This window comes from Electrona antarctica, assembly GCF_951216825.1.
Source record: "Electrona antarctica genome assembly, chromosome: 6".
NCBI lineage: Eukaryota > Metazoa > Chordata > Actinopteri > Myctophiformes > Myctophidae > Electrona > Electrona antarctica.
Window position 1 is genome coordinate 56,632,933 of NC_136811.1, and position 25,956 is coordinate 56,658,888.

Consider the following 25,956-nt stretch of genomic DNA (forward strand, 5'->3'; position numbering starts at 1 on the left):
CAATATTGATGACATCAAGGATCTCCATATATGGGCTTAACTGCAACAGCAGCAGGTCACATTTACTATGACATCAGGGTCTCCACATCTCCATCCCTGATGATGTCACATGATGTCACGAGACCTGGGCACCATATATGGTGCCCGACACACTAACTGACTACTAACCTTCGGTCGCAATAATGCTAATGATAATGAGAACTTTCCAAGGCCTCCAACCTAACCCCTGGGTTTGAGAACAAAGGACAAAGGACGCGAGGAGGGGCCCACTTAAAGGACGCGAGGAGGGGCCCACTTAAAGGACGCGAGGAGGGGCCCACTTAAAGGACGCGAGGAGGGGCCCACTCAAAGGACGCGAGGAGGGGCCACTTATATGATATTTGATTAAGCATACAGTACATTTTATTAGTCTTAGTGCTTTTTCTGGTTTTATCCTCGTAGCAGTTTTTGTAATTGACCTATTTACAAAATGTCAATCAAGCTTGTTAATTGTACAATCCTATGCGGTATAGGCTATAATTAATGTTATGAATGCCTGCACTGTAGTTATGTACATAGGCTAGCCTACTTTATCAGCCAGATTCAGAGTTTTAGCCAAAGCGATTATTATATAATTATGCTATTTAGAAAGGACTGTATATTAACTTCGATAACTCAGATAGAAGGAAAACCAGCCAGGAAGCCAACATGTGAAAACACCACTGAAAGTAATCAGAGTACAAAAAGCACTCAGTCTCATAAAAACCCAGACATGGAGCCTTTACCCAAAATCGGTATAAAACCTTTAAATGATTAAGTTAAGAATTAGCTTTAACATAGGAATACTTTTAAGGAGAATGTTCAATATAATTACTAATACCTTAAGATGGAAATACTTTTAGAAAAATACCTTTAAATTCCCAAAATGAATAATTAGGAGACCACAAGAAATGAAGGATTATCCAGTCAGGAGCTTAGTGTTTTAGCCATGTTGTCTTTAGTTCGGAGAGCAGGATGAATTCACATACAGCCAAGTTACAAAAAATCTCTCTCTGTGTCCCAACATGGACACGGTAGTAGATTTAATCAAGATTGAGAAAGGCTACACAAGGCTACGTGTCAATACAAGGCCTATCTCACAGCATTTCCCCGCCCCCTTTCCACGTCCCCCTTTTGGAGCTAATTGTCTCCACCAGGCCGAAGGCATGGGGAGAGAGTATGTTTTGCACTCCGTCCGTCCGTCCGTGTGTCCGTGTGTCCGTGTGTCCGTCCGTCCGTCCGTGTGTCCGTCCGTCTGTGAACAGCTAATCTCCGGCACCGTTAACCCGGTCGATGCCAAATATTGCACACACACTCCCTGGATGCCAACGATGAACCTCTGCCCCAACATTTCCAGAATGGCCTGTTATAGCACCACCAGGAGGCCGTTTTGTGCAAAACAGGTTTTTGGACAGTACACCTACAGATTTTGTCCAAACATCACGCAAATTGGTACACAGTCTCTCTAGAGCCATCTTTCAGATTTCTCAGACTCCATCCTGATTGGCTAAGATTGGCTTCCAAAGTTCGCAGGAGTGCTCAGTTTCAAACAAAATGCTGCAAATCATGAACACATCGTGTGATTTCCGTGAAATTGTGCACGCACATTCCCACTAGGAATAGGTGTTTTTACCTCGAACCGCACGGATCTGTGGATAACTTTGTATGCCTACAACTCCCTAGAGGCCAAGGAAAAACCTTTGCCTGGAATTTTTCACATCTGCTCTTTATAGCGCCACCAGGAGGCCGACATATGTAAAACACATTTTCTAATATTACTCCTTCAGATTTTATCCAAATTTCACGCAAATCGGTACACATGCTCTCCATAGTCATGTGATCAAGACGGGTTTGTTTGATTTATCATAATCCACCCTCATTGGCTACAATAAAATTCTAATCTTTTCAGGAGTAGCCCGCTTTGTACCCGTTTTGTACAGTACTGTACTGTACTGTACTGTACTGTACTGTACTGTACTGTACTGTACTGTACTGTACTGTACTGTACTGTGCACCACTGTACTGTACTGTACTGTACTGTACTCACTGTACTGTACTGTACTCCACTGTACTGTACTCACTGTACTCCACTGTACTCTACTGTACTCCACTGTACTCTACTGTACTGTGCTGTACTCCACTGTACTGTACTGTACTGTACTGTACTGTACTGCACTGTGCTGTACTCCACTGTACTCTACTGTACTGTGCTGTACTCCACTGTACTGTACTGTACTGTACTGCACTGTGCTGTACTCCACTGTACTGTACTCACTGTACTGTACTCCACTGTACTGTACTGTACTGCACTGTGCTGTACTCCACTGTACTCTACTGTACTGTGCTGTACTCCACTGTACTCCACTGTACTGTACTGTACTGTACTGTACTGCACTGTGCTGTACTCCACTGTACTGTACTGTGCTGTACTGTACTGTACTGTACTGTACTGTACTGTACTGTACTGTACTGTACTGTACTGTACTGTACTGTACTGTACTGTACTGTACTGTACTGTACTGTTCTGCTCTCTTCTCTTCTGTACTGTACTGTACCGTACTGAACTGTGCCATACTGTACTATACGGTACTGTACAATACTGTACTGTACAATACTGTCCCATACTGTACTGTACTGTACTGTACTGTACTGTACTGTACTGTACTGTACCGTACTGTACTGTACTGTACTGTACCGTGCTGCTGTGCCCCGTGTATGTGTGTGCGACTTTGAAATAGTGCCCCTAAGGGGACATGTGGGTAGATTTATTTTTAGGTGGTAAAAAAAAAGAAAGGGGTGTGAAAAAAGATGGGTATATTTTTTATGGAGACTTTTTCAAATCCTCAAAAATGATGAAAAAACGGCATGCTATAGTATGCCGTCTCTCTCTCTTTCTCTGCGTCACTCTCTCTGCGTCACTGTCTCTGCATCACTCTCTCTGCGTCACTGTCTCTGCGTCACTGTCTCTGCGTCACTCTCTCCATTGGGACATGTGGGTAGATTTTTTTTTAGGTGGTAAAAAAAAAGAAAGGGGTGTGAAATACTTTGTTCTCATACTAAAGTCGAAATACTATATAGCATGCCGTTTTTCCTCATTTTTGAGGATTTGAAAAAAAGACGAAAATCACTCAGAGACCATGGCCTCGAACGGCATACTATAGCATGCCGTTTTTCATCATTTTTGAGGATTTAAAAAAAAAGCTGAAAATCACTCCGAGACCATGGACTATAGCCCATGGCCTCGGACGGCATACTATAGCATGCCGTTTTTCATCATTTTTGAGGATTTGAAAAAAAGCTGAAAATCACTCCGAGACCATGGGCTATAGCCCATGGCCTTGGATGGCATACTATAGCAAGCCGTTTTTCATCATTTTTGAGGATTTGAAAAAAAGCTGAAAATCACTCCGAGACCATGGGCTATAGCCCATGGTCTCGAACGGCATACTATAGCATGCCGTTTTTCATCATTTTTGAGGATTTGAAAAAAAGCTGAAAATCACTCCGAGACCATGGGCTATAGCCCATGGCCTTGGATGGCATACTATAGCAAGCCGTTTTTCATCATTTTTGAGGATTTGAAAAAAAGACGAAAATCACTCCGAGACCATGGGCTATAGCCCATGGTCTCGAACGGCATACTATAGCATGCCGTTTTTCATCATTTTTGAGGATTTGAAAAAAAGACGAAAATAACTCAGAAACTACAAAACATTTCAAAGTAAAAAGTTCCAGCATGTGTCTCCACAGTAAGCTGCATTATAAAAAGTGTGAATGGAGTTTCTAGGTGAAAGTGATTTTTTTGAAGTGCCAATAGCTATTTTGAAAGCACTATATTTCTAAAACTATGAAACATTTCAAAGATTCCTTTTCAGGCAAACATGTCCACCGTAAGATGAACCTAAATAGGGTAGAATGCGGTTCCTAGGTGTAAGTATGTAGGACTAGTAGCATGCCAAAGTTTGTGCTATTGCCATTGAGAATGCATTGGGCGTTTAAGTTAAATAACTCAGAAACTACAAAACATTTCAAAGTAAAAAGCTCCAGCATGCGTCTCCACAGTAAGGTGTCTAGGTGAAGGTCATTTTCTTTACCAACTGCACCATCACTACCTTATAGCCTGATTGAGACTTCCGGGCGCTTGTATCTTCTTCTTTCTTCAAAGTAAAGTTTCAGAGTAAAGACCAGGGTGGGATTTGAACCCACAACGTACGCCTCGGACGGCATACTATAGCATGCCGTTTTTCATCATTTTCATATATATAGGGCATGATATTTTATCATGAAAAACGAGAAACTATAGTATGTCGCTTTTCATGGTTTTCGATGACGTATATGTCGTAAAAAAAAAAAGAAGAAAAATGACCTGCGTCTATGGGATTTATTTCACTGGTCCCAATATCACTAAACAAACCTACCTTCTATGATGTCACTGAGCATTATGAAGGAGCCACACCTACCTTCTATGATGTCACTGAGCATTATGAAGGACCCACACCTCACACATTAAACCTACCTTCTATGATGTCACTGAACATTATGAAGGACCCACACCTCACACATCAGGAAGAATAGCATTATTATATATTTATTTTCATTGATTGAATACTTTATTAACAGGTTGCAAAAAAAAGGCATGGTGGCACAGATTTATACAAATATAATGCTAACAAGGAAACGGATATTATAATATATAATTATAATTATATAAACCAAATAATCCCTCAGGGCTTGTAGGTAGGGTCTACCTCACTATTATACTCTACCTGTAATTGTGCTGCGATCGTGTTGGTCATTTCTTTGTGAATATTGATTTGTCTTTGCCACGGACACATACAAAATGACTGCTCAATAATATTGATTTGTCTTTGCCACGGACACATACAAAATGACTGCTCAATAATATTGATTTGTCTTTGCCACGGACACATACAAAATGACTGCTCAATAATATTGATTTGTCTTTGCCACGGACACATACAAAATGACTGCTCAATGATATTGATTTGTCTTTGCCACGGACACATACAAAATGACTGCTCAATGATATTGATTTGTCTTTGCCACGGACACATACAAAATGACTGCTCAATGATATTGATTTGTCTTTGCCACGGACACATACAAAATGACTGCTCAATGATATTGATTTGTCTTTGCCACGGACACATACAAAATGACTGCTCAATGATATTGATTTGTCTTTGCCACGGACACATACAAAATGACTGCTCAATGATATTGATTTGTCTTTGCCACGGACACATACAAAATGACTGCTCAATGATATTGATTTGTCTTTGCCACGGACACATACAAAATGACTGCTCAATAATATTGATTTGTCTTTGCCACGGACACATACAAAATGACTGCTCAATGATATTGATTTGTCTTTGCCACGGACACATACAAAATGACTGCTCAATAATATTGCCAGAAACACGTAAAAGCAGTGGTTCCCAAACTTTTTCATGTCAAGGACCCCCAAATTGGCAGAAATTAGCCCGCGGACCCCCATTTGAAAAGATATGCCAGGGACCCCCATAAGAGAGGATTTTTACAGCTCTAGCAGTGATTTTAAACGCGTTTAATTTCAAGGACCCCCCAGTTTGACATGCATTAGTCTACGGATCCCCATTTAATGGCATTTCTATCTCTGGGACCCCCAATTTATATTGTAAAATCAATGTTAATTTAACTCTGAGAGTGTACAAATGGTTCCATTTGTACACTCTCTGAGTTCCAGACCCATAAGGGTCCATTTGGTTCCAAACTATCATTTAGCTGGGTCCCCCCTGGAACTCCCTCAGGTACCCCTGGGGGTCCCCGGACCCCACTTTGGGAACCACTAACGTAAGGAGCTGAATGACCGCAACAGGTCTGTGACTCTGAGAGTGTTCAAATGGAACACGTTGTACTCTCAGAGTTAAGGGGGTCCTGGCAAATAGAACATTTGAGAACCAATAGTATAGCCTATAGCTACTATAGTTGGACCTCTACTATGCCATAGAGCAGGGGTGTCAAACTCATTTTGGGGCAAGGGCCACATTGCGCGGAAGGTGACTTGATGAGGGCCGCGGCCAGTTGCAGCTCACATGGGTTGACTTACACTACTTGATACTTGGCTTTGTTTTCTAGACTGTTTATTGACATAAATTGACTTTATTTGTATGACAGTTGTAGGCTACAAGACGTTTGGTATGAGATGTGGAAAAAAGACCCAATAAACCACTCAAATAGTTAAAAATGCAATCATTATTTTATCAAAAATATCCAAAATGGCAAATTGGCATGTAGCCATCATGAAATCTGACACTTTGCATCTCTTTCACTCTCTCACTTGGTAAGGGAAATGAAACTCTACTGAGCTGTAACAACTATGGTTAGCCTCTCCATGTCCTGCTGTATCAGAGTGTGAGGAGAGTAATCCACAACAACTCAACTAGTAGTTGAATAGACTGTTAACGAGCCCATCAGTGACAACATTCATTCAACATTCATTCATTTTAACTCATCCATCGCCAAGGACTTATTTAACTTCTTTTTCATGATGTCCTGGAGCGCCAAGGACGTGTTTTTCGTGTTTTATAACATGGTAAAACAAAAAAAAAAAAAACTTTTTTTTAGAAGAAAATAAAAATATATAAAATAAAATAAAAGATATATGGTGGCGGTCAGGGCCTTTTGGCGCCCCCTAGTGGCGAAGGATTTAATAAATGGCCGGCGGGCCGCATTGGGCCAGTTTGACACCCCTGCCATAGAGTGATAGTAAATCAGTGTCATACATATTGCGAAGAAGACCGGGAGACTTTGACATCACCGTAATTGGTAGGGATGTCCCGATACACGTTTTTCGTTCCCGATCCCGATACCACCATTTCTGTGTTAGCCGATACCGATTACCATGCAGTGTTGTGATCTCGTGTTGTGTTTATAGCAGACTCCTCACTCAAATTGTGCACTTGCAGTTTGGGCAACTCGAAACCAAACTCCACATACCCCAACATTTTATTTACCTGCCATAGTGTTCAACCCCTTACCCCTGTGTCGGATCGCTGCTCAGACTGGCATGTTCGCCGATACCGATATGACCCGATATGAGAAATAGGCCTAAGCCAACTCAAGGTATGGCCACGGAGCCGACTTGGGGACCCAACGCAGCTCCTCCAAGGAAAACGTGCATGTCATGTAGACAGCACAATAAGTGCATTGTATATAGTCATAGCACTTCATAGTATATATGTACAGCATCGTATAGCATATATGTATAGTTTATATGTATAGTGTCATTATATAGATATGTTCTAGTTATAGTTTATATGTATAGTGTCATTATATAGATATGTTCTAGTCACGTTCTTAGCTTACGCATGTTTCGCGATAAATGTATTTTACATATGTGATGTATTCCCATGCTTTTTGTTCTTGCTTAATGTAAGTCGCTCTGGATTAAGAGCGTCTGCTAAATGCCTAAATTGTAAATTGTAAATTGTAAAACAAACAAATGAACGGAGCTGAACGTGAATCCCCCCCACCGCCCACCCCTTTTTTTCCCTCACTGTATATGTTTCTTTTCCCTTTTTACCACCTTTATGATGAATTCCTGTTCTGTTCTTTGTCTATATAGAAGTGTCTATTTGTACGTCTCTAAATGTTTTTGATGATTTGAACATGGTGGACCCTATTGGAAACAAGTGTAATGCTTAATTGGGTCGTCCACTCACAGTTAACAGCCTTTGTATTGAGTTTGTGCTTGAAATGTACTGTAATTCTGCAAACTGTTAATACATTTTTCAATCAATCAATCAAAAAAAAGGGTTTCCGATACCGATACAGTATGAGTATCGGGACATCTCTAGTAATTGGGTCTTATGATCAAAATAAGAACATTATAATGGTAGAAAGAAGACACATTTGTCCTTGTATGGATGTGATGACCCTTGTACGGCCTTTTGATGACCCCTGTATGGACATGTTGATGACCCCTGACCCCTGGCTGCGATACTAACGAACTTTGATTGAACGCATGGACGGACCTTTTTTATTTTTTTAATAATAATTCATTTTACACCCATACCATCATCACGCAGTGTCTGCTGACGGTCACTAGATGGCGCCCGAACATCAGTTTTCAGTCTGTCCGTCACTTAAGAGGTTTAAACAGAATTTAAACCACACACACAGCACACACGCGCGCACACACACACACACACACACACACTCAATGAATTCCTCCACTTCTCTGATGGTGAGACTACTCCTTGGCTTAAAGGACCACTTCACCACTTTTCAACCGATCTTCATATAATTGGTCCTCACAAATGTTCATGATAAAATGCCACCGTTTTTTTCTACTCAGTCTGTGTCTCATAGGAGGGCTGTGGGCAGTTCAGGAACCAGTCTGTGAGGGCTGTGGGCAGTTCAGGAACCAGTCTGTGAGGGCTGTGGGCAGTTCAGGAACCAGTCTGTGTCTCATAGGAGGGCTGTGGTCAGTTCAGAAACCAGTCTGTGTCTCATAGGAGTGCTGTGGGCAGTTCAGAAACCTGTCCACCAGTGACATCATCGTTAGGCAGTTGTTTTTAAACAAGATTTATTTTTATATATATATGTACTAGATTTTTATTATCTCAAGAACGATGGTTTCCATTATAGCATGGTACATTTCAGGAATAGAAAACCTGCGGTTTTCTAGTCCATTACAAATGACTCCTGGGGGTCCTTGACATGTAATAGTTTGAGCACCACTGACATAGAAACATAGGGTTTTAACCCTTTCAGAACCACTGACATAGAAACATGAGGTTTTTCAGAAAACTGTCATGATTTAGAAGACATTAGTAGAATCGGTTCTCAGGTCTAAATAGGGTCCAGTCTGTCTGTGATGGTCAGACTACTCGTTAGCGTGCCTCTGTGCGTCCAGTGGCGTCTCCCCTCCCTCTCCTCCTCCTCCTCCCCCTCCTCCTCCCCCATCAGAGTAGTGGGTGAGGGCCTGATGTGCGTTCCTGGACGGAGCGTCCTTGAAGCACAGCCCACAGTCCTCGCAGGCATAGGGCAGCCCCGGCCTCGCCGCCCCCGCCGCCCCCCGCACAGCCGCCCGGGGCTTCCTGTCGTCAGCGGAGCCCGAACCGGGACCGGGAGCTCTGCTGGAACCCGGAGGGTCGCCGCTCCGGAACGAAGAAGAAGAAGGAGAAGACGCGGTGGCCCCCCTGGGCCGCCCGGGCGTGCCCAGGCCGGTGCCGGCGGGCTCGGGGAGCATGGCGTGCACGGCTCGGTAGTGGAAGCGGATGCCGGAGCGGTTGGAGAAGGCCTTGCCACACAGGCTGCAGACAAACGGACGCTCGCCCGTGTGGATGCGGACGTGGATCTTCAGAGCGCCCGACTGCGTGAAACACTTGCCGCACTGCAGGGGGGGGGGGAAAGAGAACTCAATGTTTTTACTTAAGTAAAAGTATCAATACTGCGATATGGAACTACTCCGTTACAAGTATTTTTTTAAAGTCCGGAATTCAAAATGTACTTATTGTGTAAAAGTACAAAAGGATTGGCATTCAAATGTAGCCTACTTAAAGGGGCTCCACCATGAATTTGACATTTTTCAAGAATTCCTGTGTTTTTAGGTTCCCCAGTGTAGGCTATTGTTACACCCATAAAAGTTGTTTTTTTCCACACACAGACCTTCATTGAGAATTCTGAGTTTTTCTGAATGGGCGTGTCTGAATGGACTCTCTCACATTCTGCCCAACATGACGTCAGATTCAGGGACCAATTTTAACAGTATACACTATATTTATTTATTTATTTTATTATCATCCCCACCTTCACTGTAAAGATGGTCCAACCAACCAACCATCTTTACAGTGAAGGCTGTAAAGATGGTCCAACCAACCAACCATCTTTACAGTGAAGGCTGTAAAGATGGTCCAACCAACCAACCATCTTTACAGTGAAGGCTGTAAAGATGGTCCAACCAACCAACCATCTTTACAGTGAAGGCTGTAAAGATGGTCCAACCAACCAACCATCTTTACAGTGAAGGCTGTAAAGATGGTCCAACCAACCAACCATCTTTACAGTGAAGGCTGTAAAGATGGTCAAACCAACCAACCATCTTTACAGTGAAGGCTGTAAAGATGGTCCAACCAACCAACCATCTTTACAGTGAAGGCTGTAAAGATGGTCCAACCAACCAACCATCTTTACAGTGAAGGCTGTAAAGATGGTCCAACCAACCAACCATCTTTACAGTGAAGGCTGTAAAGATGGTCAAACCAACCAACCATCTTTACAGTGAAGGCTGTAAAGATGGTCCAACCAACCAACCATCTTTACAGTGAAGGCTGTAAAGATGGTCAAACCAACCAACCATCTTTACAGTGAAGGCTGTAAAGATGGTCCAACCAACCAACCATCTTTACAGTGAAGGCTGTAAAGATGGTCAAACCAACCAACCATCTTTACAGTGAAGGCTGTAAAGATGGTCCAACCAACCAACCATCTTTACAGTGAAGGCTGTAAAGATGGTCAAACCAACCAACCATCTTTACAGTGAAGGCTGTAAAGATGGTCAAACCAACCAACCATCTTTACAGTGAAGGCGGTGATGATAATAAAATAAATTCGCCTTGTCCCCCCGACTCCCGAGCTGCCTGCAGTAAAGGGATGTCGGGACATACAAGCCCTTTGAAGAGACATAAATGAGCTCATTTTAAGGCTCAGCATTGCTCACAAATGATATATGTTAGCAGGAATTATGTTATTTACTGCCAATGACATGAAGAACAGTCTATGGGAATTCAGAATGGGGAGAAAAACCACCAACCAGTCAGACGTTGGTGCTCTACATTACAAACCTGGCTGCAGTGATAGGGTTTCTCTCTATATTATACACACCTTGTTACAGCGATAGGGTTTCTCTCTATATTATAGGCACCTGGTTACAGCGATAGGGTTTTCTCTGTATAATACGCACCTGGTTACAGCGATAGGGTTTCTCTCTATATTATACGCACCTGGTTACAGCGATAGGGTTTCTCTCTATATATTATACATACAGCGATAGGGTTTCTCTCTATATATTATACACACCTGGTTACAGTGATAGGGTTTCTCTCTATATATACACCTGGTTACAGCGATAGGGTTTTTCTCTATATTATACACACCTGGTTACAGCGATAGGGTTTTTCTCTATATTATACACACCTGGTTACAGCGATAGGGTTTTTCTCTATATTATACACACCTGGTTACAGCGATAGGGGTTCTCTCTATCTAGTATACACACCTGGTTACAGTGATAGGGTTTCTCTCTATATTATACACACCTGGTTACAGTGATAGGGTTTCTCTCTATATTATAGGCACCTGGTTACAGCAATAGGGTTTCTCTCTATATATTATACACACCTGGTTACAGTGATAGGGTTTCTCTCCCGTGTGGGTGCGTTGGTGCGCCCGCACCCCGGCCAGGTGGGGGAAGCCTCGGCCGCAGTAGTTGCAGGCGTACGGCCGCTCGCCGGTGTGCGTGCGCCGGTGGATCTTCAGCGCCCCCGACTGGCTGAAGCTCTTGCCGCAGTCAGCGCAGGCGTAGGGCCGCGCGCCCGTGTGCACGTTGAGGTGGATGCGCAGGTTGCTGTGGGAGTTGAAGGAGCGGCCGCACTCCGTGCAGATGAACCCGCCCTGCATGCATGGAGAGGAGGAGACGCTACAGTTAACCCTTTAACCAATGTCTTCTAAATCCTGACAGTTTTCTGAGAAACCTATGTTCTCATATCAGTGGTTCTCACCTAACCTATGTTCCCATATCAGTGGTTCTCACCTAACCTATGTTCCCATAGCAGTGGTTCTCAAACTATTTCATGTCAAGGAATTATCTGTATTTGACTGCCGACCTCCCCATTTGAAAATATGTTGTTCCAGGGACCCCCCCCCCCCCATTTGAAAATATGTTGTTCCAGGGACCCCCCCATTTGAAAATATGTTGTTCCAGGGACCCCCCCCCCCCCCCCCCATTTGAAAATATGTTGTTCCAGCGACCCCCCCATTTGAAAATATGTTGTTCCAGGGACCCCCCCCCATTTGAAAATATGTTGTTCCAGGGACCCCCCCATTTGAAAATATGTTGTTCCAGGGACCCCCCCATTTGAAAATATGTAAAATATAAGCAAAGTTATGAGTTAAAAACGTTTGCTGTGAAAGAATATATATTCCATTACATGATAGAGAGTTGGTAACCAAATGGACCCTTATCAGAGTAAAATTATTGTTAAAACATCTCTATTACTTAATTTATAAGAAGTCTACACAATTAGAGATTGTAGAAGAATTGTTCTATAATTTGCCTGTTATGTCTCTTAATGGTACCAACATGGAATTGTGGACAACATCTTATCCAACGATAATTGGGGCCTGGGGGCCACACCCGCAGGCTAATATCCAAATACTTCTATTAGTAGCAATATTCAAAAAGTGTATTTGTATTTAAGTTCATAAAGTATAACTAAATGCATTTGAAATTAAACTAAAACTTAAATTAATATTTCATGATTCCAATATATATATATAAAAGAGGAAAAATAATAATAATTCAGGATGCCAATTAAAATATAGCAAAAATAGCAGATCTACAAGTTCAAAACACGGCACAGTGGAACGCATTTTGAGCTTGTAGAAAAAATGGAAAAAAAGTTGAAATACGATGCCCGACAGGGGATAATGCAATGTGTCTCTCTGGACCGAGTGACACCGTTACCTGCTTGTTGGCGTGCTCGGAGCGCTGGTGACACTCAGTGTTGATTTCGTCGACTAAAACTAAGACGAAAAATGTTCGTCGACTACCTTTTTTCACTCTCAAAAACTAAATGGAAACTAAATGAAAACTAAGCTATGATGACTAAAACTAAGACTAAATATACTGACTTTTTCGTCAACAAATAAAAACTAGACTAAAATGTTAGGAAGGGACTAGTGGACAAGATATCCAGTAGAAGTCATTTTACACTTGTTTGCATGCTGAAAATAGCCGATCTACAAGCTCACAACGCGGCGCAGCGCGGCGCGTTGTGAGCTTGTAGATCGGCTATTTTCAGCAAGTGTAAAATCAGTCATTACGACGGCAAAGGCCCACCAAAACACATTTTAGTCGACTAAATCACCTGTAGATTTAGTCGACTAAAATCTCATGACATTTAGTCGACTAAAACTAAACTAACACTTCCAGGTGACTAAAATGTGACTAAAACTAAGTGAAAACTATTCAAGAGACTATGACTAAAACTAAAATAGAAATGTGCTGCCAAAAACAACACTGGTGATACTGTTACCTGCTTGTTGGCGTGCTCGGAGCGCTGGTGCTGCAGGAGCTGCGAGGGCCGGGCGAAGGAGGCGGGGCAATGCATGCAGGGGTGTGGCAGCGAGGTGGAGGCGCTCCGACCGGCGGCGCCACCCGCCACTCCGACCTGCGCCCGCTGCTCCCCGCCGCCGTGATGATGATGATGATGCTGCTGGCGCTGGCACAGGTGGGGGCAGGCGGCGAAGGTGTAGCAGGGGAAGGCGGGCTGCGGTGGGGCGCGCGCTCTGCCGTGGTGGTGGGCGGAGAGCTGGGCGGGGCACGGCAGGCAGGCGGCGAACGCACACGGGTGGAAGTGGTGGCGGCCGTGCGACGAGTCTGCCCCCTCCTGGTGAGAAAAGGCATTTAGCAGAGACTCTTTACATATTTTGTGTAATGTTATACATGTGCTAAACAATGTTTATTTTTTTTTATCAATAGCCGACAACAATAGCTGAACGATGCATATCCACATATTTTTTTTCCAGGACCCTTGATAAATTCCAAAACTTTTTCAGGACTGGAAAAGGTTCTTTCTACTTACAAAATATTTCCAGGAATTTCATGACCGTCGGAACACATGTAAATAAGGGTCCCCAGCAGCTGTATCATATGATGATAATTAAATCAGGGACCTACCATTTGCCCCAGCAGCTGTATCATATGATGATAATTAAATCAGGGACCTACCATTTGCCCCAGCAGCTGTATCATATGATGATAATTAAATCAGGGACCTACCATTTGCCCCAGCAGCTGTATCATATGATGATAATGAAATCAGGGACCTACCATTTGCCCCAGCAGCTGTATCATATGATGATAATGAAATCAGGGACCTACCATTTGCCCCAGCAGCTGTATAATATGATGATAATGAAATAAGGGACCTACCATTTGCCCCAGCAGCTGTATCATATGATGATAATGAAATCAGGGACCTACCATTTGCCCCAGCAGCTGTATCATATGATGATAATGAAATCAGGGACCTACCATTTGCCCCAGCAGCTGTATCATATGATGATAATGAAATCAGGGACCTACCATTTGCCCCAGCAGCTGTATCATATGATGATAATTAAATCAGGGACCTACCATTTGCCCCAGCAGCTGTATCATATGATGATAATGAAATCAGGGACCTACCATTTGCCCCAGCAGCTGTATCATATGATGATAATGAAATCAGGGACCTACCATTTGCCCCAGCAGCTGTATCATATGATGATAATTAAATAAGGGACCTACCATTTGCCCCAGCAGCTGTATCATATGATGATAATTAAATCAGCGACCTACCATTTGCCCCAGCAGCTGTATCATATGATGATAATTAAATCAGGGACCTACCATTTGCCCCAGCAGCTGTATCATATGATGATAATTAAATAAGGGACCTACCATTTGCCCCAGCAGCTGTATCATATGATGATAATTAAATAAGGGACCTACCATTTGCCCCAGCAGCTGTATCATATGATGATATTTAAATCATGGACCTACCATTTGCCCCAGCAGCTGTATCATATGATGATAATTAAATAAGGGACCTACCATTTGCCCCAGCAGCTGTATGATGATAATTAAATCAGGGACCTACCATTTGCCCCAGCAGCTGTATCATATGATGATAATTAAATAAGGGACCTACCATTTGCCCCAGCAGCTGTATGATGATAATTAAATCAGGGACCTACCATTTGCCCCAGCAGCTGTATCATATGATGATAATTAAATAAGGGACCTACCATTTGCCCCAGCAGCTGTATGATGATAATTAAATCAGGGACCTACCATTTGCCCCAGCAGCTGTATCATATGATGATAATTAAATAAGGGACCTATCATTTGCCCCAGCAGCTGTATCATATGATGATAATTAAATCAGCGACCTACCATTTGCCCCAGCAGCTGTATCATATGATGATAATTAAATAAGGGACCTACCATTTGCCCCAGCAGCTGTATCATATGATGATAATTAAATCAGGGACCTACCATTTGCTCCAGCAGCTGTATCATATGATGATAATTAAATAACGGACCTACCATTTGCCCCAGCAGCTGGGCACAGCTCTGCAGGCTACACAGACAGGGGAGCATGGGCAGGTGGTGGTGGTGGTGGTGGTGGGGGGGCTGGGGCAGGTGGGCCGGGGACCCAGAGCCCTCCTCGGACGTCTGGCCTGAAGCCTGGCCCGGGCTGTGGGGGTCCCCCCGGGGGTCCTTGTCCTGCGTCTGCTGGAGAGATAATAATTATTATTGTTTTAGTCTCATGTCAGTAGGCCTGTTTCATACACAAGATGAGTATTTGGGGTGGAAAACCCACTGAGCAATAGCCGGCTATTAGACGTGCGTCTAAAATTGCGCTAAAAAACGGCTAAAAATGTTTTTTAGACGTTGATTAGCGGTTGTTTAAACGTCTATATATAGACCGTCTATATATAGACGTTTAAACAACCGCTAACCAACGTCTAATCTAAGAAAAATCTTTCATTTTTAGACGTTTTTTATCGCATTTTTAGACGGCCCTTTAGACGAATATTAGACTTCTATTAGACCATAAACATGCTCAGTGGGCAAGTCTTCTTGGATTCTTTGCCAGTAATAATCCCTGTTATCAAAAGTATTTCTTCAAACAAAGTGAAAATAGCCGATCTAGAAGCTCGCGATGCGACAAGGTTTTGAGTTTGTAGATCGGCTAGTTTCACATTTTCTTTGAGCTTTTTGAAACTTAATTGCCCTACCCCATGTGAACACTCCTATCGCCCAGGAGTATGTGGAACCATTAAATCCGTGCGCCCAGCGATTTGCAGCTTCAGAGCCCATTTCAAGGTGACACGACGCCGTCTTGGTTAGTGCTAGATATAATAGCATGTAGCCAAAAGACCCCCCGAGAGGATCGACAACCACCTGAGGTATGATTACTTCTAGCACGACAAGCATCGGGACCGCGGTGAGCCGATCTTTTGTTAGAATTGGAATCATTGATTTAGAGTTATTCACGGTTTTAAGATTTTTGATCCCATCCATTAAAATGCAGCTGGACCACTTTGGATGACGGACTAGCCTTGAAATGACATTGAATGTTGCCCAACAGGCGCTCCCAGCCTGTAGAGCAACAGGCGCTCCCAGCCTGTAGAGCAACAGGCGCTCCCAGCCTGTAGAGCAACAGGCGCTCCCAGCCTGTAGAGCAACAGGCGCTCCCAGCCTGTAGAGCAACAGGCGCTCCCAGCCTGTAGAGCAACAGGCGCTCCCAGCCTGTAGAGCAACAGGCGCTCCCAGCCTGTTGCCCAACAGGCGCTCCCATCCTGTAGAGCAACAGGCGCTCCCAGCCTGTAGAGCAACAGGCGCTCCCAGCCTGTAGAGCAACAGGCGCTCCCAGCCTGTTGCCCAACAGGCGCTCCCATCCTGTAGAGCAACAGGCGCTCCCAGCCTGTAGAGCAACAGGCGCTCCCAGCCTGTTGCCCAACAGGCGCTCCCAGCCTGTAGAGCAACAGGCGCTCCCAGCCTGTAGAGCAACAGGCGCTCCCAGCCTGTAGAGCAACAGGCGCTCCCAGCCTGTAGAGCAACAGGCGCTCCCAGCCTGTTGCCCAACAGGCGCTCCCATCCTGTAGAGCAACAGGCGCTCCCAGCCTGTAGAGCAACAGGCGCTCCCAGCCTGTTGCCCAACAGGCGCTCCCAGCCTGTAGAGCAACAGGCGCTCCCAGCCTGTAGAGCAACAGGCGCTCCCAGCCTGTAGAGCAACAGGCGCTCCCAGCCTGTAGAGCAACAGGCGCTCCCAGCCTGTAGAGCAACAGGCGCTCCCAGCCTGTAGAGCAACAGGCGCTCCCAGCCTGTAGAGAGGTGCGCTCTGTTATGAAATGAGTAATGTTCTCTTGATTAATCTCCGTCCTGGGCGTTGGGTGTAATTATTTAATAGGACGGAGACCTCCGTCTTCGCCGGCCAGAGTGTTAATAAACTGGTGGTTGTGGCCACATCAATCTTCCTCCTAGTATAACCACAATACCTGATGACCTGATGACTGTGTTTTAGGGGGAGAAAAAAATCACGGCACTCCATCTTTAAATTGTACAGAAATAATTGAATAAACCACTAAACCGCTTTGGAGACCAAATGAAAACCAAACTGACGTTGAAAACAAAAAGTGAGGTAAATAATCACACCCGTGTGAAGTGAGGGGCGCTCTTATCATCGTACATCATCATGCATCATCTCATACTGGCCAATCAGAATGCCTGTTGCCACAAATTTACGTCGGACATTTGACCTAATTTGTCGATGGCAAAAATGAGACGTGTGGGGGACAAGATGACGTCAATTTCTCCCTTCATTGTCAATGGCATTTAAAGGAGAATTCCATGCTAGAAGGCTTTCTTACCTTTCTTTGTAGTCGTTACGTCCCCACCAAAGAGGTCCAGGTGTTATTTCGTGCACAAACTCCTTATTGGCTATTTCCCCTACCCAATGAATTGCATTGAATTGAATGGGAATTGAATGGGGCTATGGGGTGTTGTGCTAATTCGCTTATTTCCATAGAAATAAGTAGTAAAGTGTGCCGCTTGGGATATTATTTACATTATGAAGAGAGGATATATACAAAAAAATAATAATTTTGATAAATGGAAATAAGCAAAGTAGCACAACACCCCATAGCCCCATTCAATTCTCATTCAATTCAATGCAATTCATTTAGGGCTTATGGTAGGGAAATAGCCAATAAGGAGCTTTTGCACAAAATAACGCCTGGACCTCTTTGGTGGGGACGTAACAATTACAAAGAAAGGTAAGAAAGCCTTTTAGTGTGGAATTCTCCTTTAATGTGTTGCGGACATTTTGTGCACGGGGGACAGAAAGAAAAACAGAGCGAGGGATAAAGCAACCCAACCAATGACACGCATAATGAATACGTAACCTGTCCGGGGGGGCGGGGGGTCTCGGGGTGGCTGGGGGAGGTGCTGCTGCAGGGCTCCGAGGGGTCCTGGACGGGAAGGGCCATGAGGCTCAGAGGGGCAGCGGAGCGGGACGGCTGTCTGGGTCTCAACGTCTCAAAGACGGGAGCCGAGGACGAGAAGGGACAGCCTGGACACGTGCAGCCATGGTGCTCGCCTGGGCAGGAAGGAAGCAGCGAGGGCAGGAAGGAAGCAGCGAGGGCAGGAAGGAAGCAGCGAGGGCAGGAAGGAAGCAGCGAGGGCAGGAAGGAAGCAGCGAGGGCAGGAAGGAAGCAGCGAGGGCAGGAAGAACACAACAGGCTTAGAAGTGAATCCATTTAGACCTGCAGAGGACGATTCTACAGAGGCCTTCTGAATCCCCACAGTTTCTGAAAAACCCTATATATGTTTTCTGTGTCAACCAATCTCAAAACACGTTGTTCCAGGGACTCCCCCCAAAAGCAAAGATTTAAGTTAAAAACGTTCGCTCTGAAAGAATACCTATATATTCAAAGATCTGCGCCACATTTTGATGATTTAAAAAAAATAGCAGATCTACAAGCTCATAGCGCGGCACTCAGTGCCGCGCTATGAGCTTGTAGATCTGCTATTTTTACACACAGCATCTGTGTGTACGTCTGTACGTCTGTAATCCATGTAACTCGAGAACCGTTCGCCCCACCGACTTCAAAATCTACACACGCGTTCCACACCCCCACAGGGACTGCAGTGCCCGGTGTCGAGTCGGTCGGACCCACGGTTGTCCAGAACCGCCACAAAAGGCCTCTGACCACGCCACCGCTGACATCACAAGGCCTCTGCCCGGGCCAGACTCCATATTTGGGCATGCCTGACAAAGAACTCCATACATGGGCATAAAAGGTTCTGACATCACGATATAAGTGCAGTGCCCGGTATCAAGTCTGCCACACCCACGTTTGTCCAGAACCGCTACAAAAGTCCTCTGCCCACGCTCCGGGCAGGGCCCCTGCCCATGCAGGGGCCCACGGGCACTGCCCCCCCCGGGCACCTCTCTAGTAATGCTTAAAACACCAAAAGGGGTTCCTGTCCTGAGGGAGGGGAGGGGTTCCTGCTCCTCCTCCTCCTCCTCACCGTCCCCCCCTCCTCCTCCTCCTCCTCCTCATTCTCCTACTCACCGCCCCCCCTCCTCCTCCTCCTCCTCCTCCTCCTCCTACTCACCGCCCCCCCCCTCCTCCTCCTCATTCTCCTACTCACCGCCCCCCCCTCCTCCTCCTCCTCCTCCTCATTCTCCTACTCACCGTCTCCTCCTCCTCCTCCTCCTCGTCTGTCTCTCGTCTGTCCACTCCGATCCGCCGCCCCCGACTGCGTCTGTCGGCCGAGTGCTGCCGGACCGCTCTTGTCCTGCAGGGGGCGTAGGGTAGGATGGTCACAGTTAGTGCATATGATAGTCGCCTTAATCACAATGTTTTGAGATCGTCGCGATTATTTTGTCGTGATCGTCACGATCGTGTCCATGTTGAAAAATGTTATATAGAAAAGGCTAAATTAGCTGATCTACAAGCTTTAAGACTGCTTTTAAGACTGATCGCTTTCCTCGATCGCAGACCTACATTGTAAGAATGCCAAGCAACTGGGCAAGTGTTAAAAGTAGATTGTCAGAGAAACCGTTTTATATTTGATATAATAAAGCTTAATCTACGAGATATCTCGTAGTTGGCAGCGGACTGGTGTAGAGGGAAACTACGACAATTCTTGTAGTTGGCAGTGAAAGAGTTTTAACCCAGCCATTCTGCATGGACAGTAACCCCTTTTGGTGTTTTAAGCATTGTTATACTTTAGCTATTGAAAAATAGCAGATCTACAAGCTTGTTTGTTGATTTTTAGAAAAATCTTGAAAATGTGGCGCATATATATTCTTTCAGAGCGAACGTTTTTAACTCAAATCTTTGCTTCTGAGAGGTTCCTGGAATAACCCATTTTCAGATGGGGGTCGGTGGCAAAATACATGTAATTTTTGGGGTCCTTGACATGAAATATTGAGCACCACTGATATAGAAACATAAAGTATTTCAGAAAACTGTGAGGATTTAGAAGAATCTTTTTTAGATTTCGACGTCAGGCCTAAATGGGTGAAATGTGTGAACGTGACAGCCCTACGTGGGTTTGGGGTAAGGCCCTGGGCTGGGGCATGGGGGCTACCGGTACGTGTGTTAGGGGTAAGGCCCTGGCCTGGGGCATGGGGGTACCTACCGGTACGTGGGTTTGGGGTAAGGCCCTGGGCTGGGGCATGGGGGTACCTACCGGTACGTGGGTTTGGGGTAAGGCCCTGGCCTGGGGCATGGGGGGTACCTACGTGGGTTTGGGGTAAGGCCCTGGGCTGGGGCATGGGGGTACCTACCGGTACGTGGGTTTGGGGTAAGGCCCTGGCCTGGGTCATGGGGGTACCTACCGGTACGTGGGTTTGGGGTAAGGCCCTGGCCTGGGTCATGGGGGTACCTACCGGTACGTGGGTTTGGGGTAAGGACCTGGCCTGGGGCATGGGGGTACCTACAGGTACGTGGGTTTGGGGTAAGGCCTGGGGCATGGGGGTACCTACCGGTACGTGGGTTTGGGGTAAGGCCCTGGGCTGGGTCATGGGTGCCAGGCCGGCCCCCTTCAGTGCCCCCACGCCGTCGGCCCCCGGCCCGGCCACCCCCCAGGCCAGGTGGAAGGGGCCGTCCGGGTGGTGCTGCTGCTGCTGCAGCTCCCTGACGGACGGAGGGTGGACGGAGCTGCTCCCAGACGTCAACAGGTCCCCGATGAACTGCTGCATGTCCAGCCAGGAGCTCTGCCCATGCTGCAAGGACACACACGCATGGACACACACACACACGCACGCGCGCACACACGCACGCACGCACGCACGCACGCACGCACGCACGCAAAGCAAAGTTACTATATTTACCCAGGGTAACTGGACTAAGCATCAGATACTTGTTTACAGCCAGGCCCTGCTCATAGAACATTTCATGGTAGTGGTTCAATGCCTTGCTCAAGGGCACTTCAGCGGTGGTAATTTGAACGTGCCGGTCCGGGGATACGAACTGGCGACCTTCCGGTATCAAGACCGCTCCGCAAACCGTTCGGCCACCGCTGCCACCGCACACACACACACACACACACACACACACACACACACACACACACACACACACACACACACACACACACACACACGCACACACGCACGCACGCGCACACGCACACGCACACACACACACACACACACACAGTACACACACACCTATGTTCGATCATTTTGGTTCCTACCAGTACCTAAACTCCTGCGCTGAAACTGACACAGAGGCAGTTATAGCGGACCCCCGCAAATAATAATAATGCAGCTGGTAATTAATTGATTTCATCAATTTGGGCAATTTTGGCTTTCTTTCCCCCCAGAGTTATTGACAGATCCCGTGGATACTTTACATTAGCTACAGATGAATGTCCTCTTGTTGCTGTAAATATAGAGTTATACTGTAAATATAGAGTTATACTGTAAATATAGAGCCAATTTTAAATGTTTGAAACCTCATAACATATCGTTGCTGTTGGGAGGAAACCACCTAACTCCATTTTTGAGGTTTCTGATGTATTTATTTCTTTTTTAATCAGTGCTATTGAACACCCTTTACGTCTGTGTGTTGTTTCATAAATCAGTGCTATTGAACACCCTTTACGTCTGTGTGTTGTTTCATAAATCAGTCCTATTGAACACCCTTTACGTCTGTGTGTTGTTTCATAAATCAGTGCTATTGAACACCCTTTACGTCTGTGTGTTGTTTCATAAATCAGTGCTATTGAACACCCTTTACGTCTGTGTGTTGTTTCATAAATCAGTGCTATTGAACACCCTTTACGTCTGTGTGTTGTTTCATAAATCAGTGCTATTGAACACCCTTTACGTCTGTGTGTTGTTTCATAAATCAGTCCTATTGAACACCCTTTACGTCTGTGTGTTGTTTCATAAATCAGTGCTATTGAACACCCTTTACGTCTGTGTGTTGTTTCATAAATCAGTCCTATTGAACACCCTTTACGTCTGTGTGTTGTTTCATAAATCAGTCCTATTGAACACCCTTTACGTCTGTGTGTTGTTTCATAAATCAGTGCTATTGAACCCCCTTTACGTCTGTGTGTTGTTTCATAAATCAGTCCTATTGAACACCCTTTACGTCTGTATGTTGTTTCATAAATCAGTGCTATTGAACACCCTTTACGCCTGTGTGTTGTTTCATAAATCAGTGCTATTGAACACCCTTTACGTCTGTGTGTTGTTTCATAAATCAGTGCTATTGAACACCCTTTACGTCTGTGTGTTGTTTCATAAATCAGTGCTATTGAACACCCTTTACGTCTGTGTGTTGTTTCATAAATCAGTGCTATTGAACACCCTTTACGTCTGTGTGTTGTTTCATAAATCAGTCCTATTGAACACCCTTTACGTCTGTGTGTTGTTTCATAAATCAGTGCTATTGAACACCCTTTACGTCTGTGTGTTGTTTCATAAATCAGTGCTATTGAACACCCTTTACGTCTGTGTGTTGTTTCATAAATCAGTGCTATTGAACACCCTTTACGTCTGTGTGTCGTTTCATAAATCAGTGCTATTGAACACCCTTTACGTCTGTGTGTTGTTTCATAAATCAGTGCTATTGAACACCCTTTACGTCTGTGTGTTGTTTCATAAATCAGTCCTATTGAACACCCTTTACGTCTGTGTGTTGTTTCATAAATCAGTGCTATTGAACACCCTTTACGTCTGTGTGTTGTTTCATAAATCAGTGCTATTGAACACCCTTTACGTCTGTGTGTTGTTTCATAAATCAGTGCTATTGAACACCCTTTACGTCTGTGTGTTGTTTCATAAATCAGTGCTATTGAACACCCTTTACGTCTGTGTGTTGTTTCATAAATCAGTGCTATTGAACACCCTTTACGTCTGTGTGTTGTTTCATAAATCAGTGCTATTGAACACCCTTTACGTCTGTGTGTTGTTTCATAAATCAGTCCTATTGAACACCCTTTACGTCTGTGTGTTGTTTCATAAATCAGTGCTATTGAACACCCTTTACGTCTGTGTGTTGTTTCATAAATCAGTGCTATTGAACACCCTTTACGTCTGTGTGTTGTTTCATAAATCAGTGCTATTGAACACCCTTCACGTCTGTGTGTCGTTTCATAAATCAGTGCTATTGAACACCCTTCACGTCTGTGTGTCGTTTCATAAATCAGTGCTATTGAACCCCCTTTACGTCTGTGTGTTGTTTCATAAATCAGTGCTATTGAACACCCTTTACGTCTGTGTGTTGTTTCATAAATCAGTGCTATTGAACACCCTTTACGTCTGTGTGTTGTTTCATAAATCAGTGCTATTGAACACCCTTTACGTCTGTGTGTTGTTTCATAAATCAGTCATATTGAACACCCTTTACGTCTGTGTTGTTTCATAAATCAGTGCTATTGAACACCCTTTACGTCTGTGTGTTGTTTCATAAATCAGTGCTATTGAACACCCTTCACGTCTGTGTGTCGTTTCATAAATCAGTGCTATTGAACCCCCTTTACGTCTGTGTGTTGTTTCATAAATCAGTCCTATTGAACACCCTTTACGTCTGTGTGTTGTTTCATAAATCAGTGCTATTGAACACCCTTTACGTCTGTGTGTTGTTTCATAAATCAGTCATATTGAACACCCTTTACGTCTGTGTGTTGTTTCATAAATCAGTGCTATTGAACACCCTTTACGTCTGTGTGTTGTTTCATAAATCAGTGCTATTGAACACCCTTCACGTCTGTGTGTCGTTTCATAAATCAGTGCTATTGAACCCCCTTTACGTCTGTGTGTTGTTTCATAAATCAGTCCTATTGAACACCCTTTACGTCTGTGTGTTGTTTCATAAATCAGTGCTATTGAACACCCTTTACGTCTGTGTGTTGTTTCATAAATCAGTGCTATTGAACACCCTTTACGTCTGTGTGTTGTTTCGAAAATATTGAACCAATGGAAAGTAGTAAAAAGCTTAGTTGTGACAAAACGTCTTAACTCCATTGGACCGTCAAACTGTCTGCTAAAAGCAGCTAACCTCAACCCTCAATGCCCAGGGTGCCCACTATCTCTGCCCTCTGCCCACAATGCCCAGGGTGCCCACTATCTCTGCCCACAATGTCCCAGGGTGCCCACTATCTCTGCCCTCAATGCCCAGGGTGCCCACTATCAATGCCCACAATGCCCAGGGTGCCCACTATCTCTGCCCACAATGTCCCAGGGTGCCCACTATCTCTGCCCTCAATGCCCAGGGTGCCCACTATCTATGCCCACAATGCCCACTATCTCTGCCCTCAATGCCCAGGGTGCCCACTATCTATGCCCACAATGCCCACTATCTATGCCCTCAATGTCCAGGGTGCCCACTATCTCTGCCCACAATGTCCCAGGGTGCCCACTATCTCTGCCCTCTGCCCTCAATGCCCAGGGTGCCCACTATCTCTGCCCTCTGCCCACAATGCCCAGGGTGCCCACTATCTCTGTCCTCTGCCCACAATGCCCAGGGTGCCCACTATCTCTGTCCTCTGCCCACAATGTCCCAGGGTGCCAACTATCTCTGCCCTCTGCCCACAATGTCCCAGGGTGCCCACTATCTCTGCCCACTGCCCTCAATGTCTCAGGGTGCCCACTATCTCTGCCCACAATTCCATGACTGAGACACAGCTGTCAAAGTAATGATAGTAATAATCTAAAGCATTTAGATTAACTGCATGTATACTAGGACTACACTATACAGATGTGCCATTTGAGAACTTTCTCAGTGAGAAAGCCTCAGAAAGGAGGGCATTCGCAAGTGTTATGAATACTATTTACTGTATATATACAATGAAAAGAAGTGTCAAAAAGTCACACTTGTTTTCAGGAACATAAAGCAAGGCTTAACAGTGAGAACAGTGAAGCAATTGGGAAAACAAAACATGAAGTATTTCCAGAAAGAAATGCAGGAAAAGTAGCCTACAGGAAATTAAGCCTTAAGTGCTGGCACATCTGTAGGCCTACAGCATGCTAATGTAATGTACAGTACAATACAGTAGGCCTAATGTAATGTAATGCATGCAGGCCTACAGTTCCATACATACTTACACTCTCAGCGCGTCTGTCTTTGTCCATAAAGTCATAAACACACAATGCAGACTATAATCTGCATTCATTGGACTCCTCCATGACATCAACCCTGTTACACACAGACAGACAGACAGACAGACAGAGACAGAGAGACAGAGGACTATTCATTCATGTTGATAATAGTCCGTTCAATGTCCATGTTCTCCATGTTCTCTTATTACTATTAATAATCCTGTAGAAAATATTCCGTCACCACGTACGTCGTAAACAGCTGCTCTGTTCCGTCAGCAGATATAAGCCCCTCCAGTGGACGATCTCTTCACAATAAGAGTAGGCTACCCTGTTTTTGGCTAAATAGAAGTGTCTATTTGTACCTCTCTAAATGTTATGATGAATTGAACAAGACTGTAAACAAGTGTAATGCTTTATTGGGTCGTCCACTCACAGTTAACCGTTTTTTGTATCAAGTGTGTGCTTGAAATGTACTGTCATTCTGCAAACTGTTAATACATACTTCAATCAATCAATCAACCCTCTAGGC

General features: G+C 44.8%; 1 protein-coding gene across 2 annotated transcripts; it reads right to left on the minus strand.

Annotated features, from left to right (window-relative positions):
* Positions 1-8,722: 8,722 nt before the first annotated feature.
* LOC306924770 (uncharacterized protein) lies at positions 8,723-25,732 on the minus strand. 2 transcript variants are annotated; one of them, XM_079503404.1, is made up of 9 exons: positions 25,676-25,698; positions 25,434-25,524; positions 20,865-21,098; positions 19,561-19,663; positions 18,265-18,458; positions 15,401-15,589; positions 13,344-13,697; positions 11,428-11,700; positions 8,723-9,421 (listed from the first exon to the last, which is right to left on the minus strand). In XM_079503404.1, exons 2-9 carry the CDS (start codon positions 25,458-25,460, stop codon positions 8,912-8,914), a joined length of 1,884 nt encoding a protein of 627 aa, XP_079359530.1. In that variant the 5' UTR covers positions 25,461-25,524; positions 25,676-25,698; the 3' UTR covers positions 8,723-8,911. The 2 variants fall into 2 exon arrangements, with proteins under 2 accessions (XP_079359530.1, XP_079359531.1); XM_079503405.1 differs by having other exon boundaries at positions 15,401-15,586; positions 25,434-25,732.
* Between the last annotated feature and the right edge of the window lie 224 nt (positions 25,733-25,956).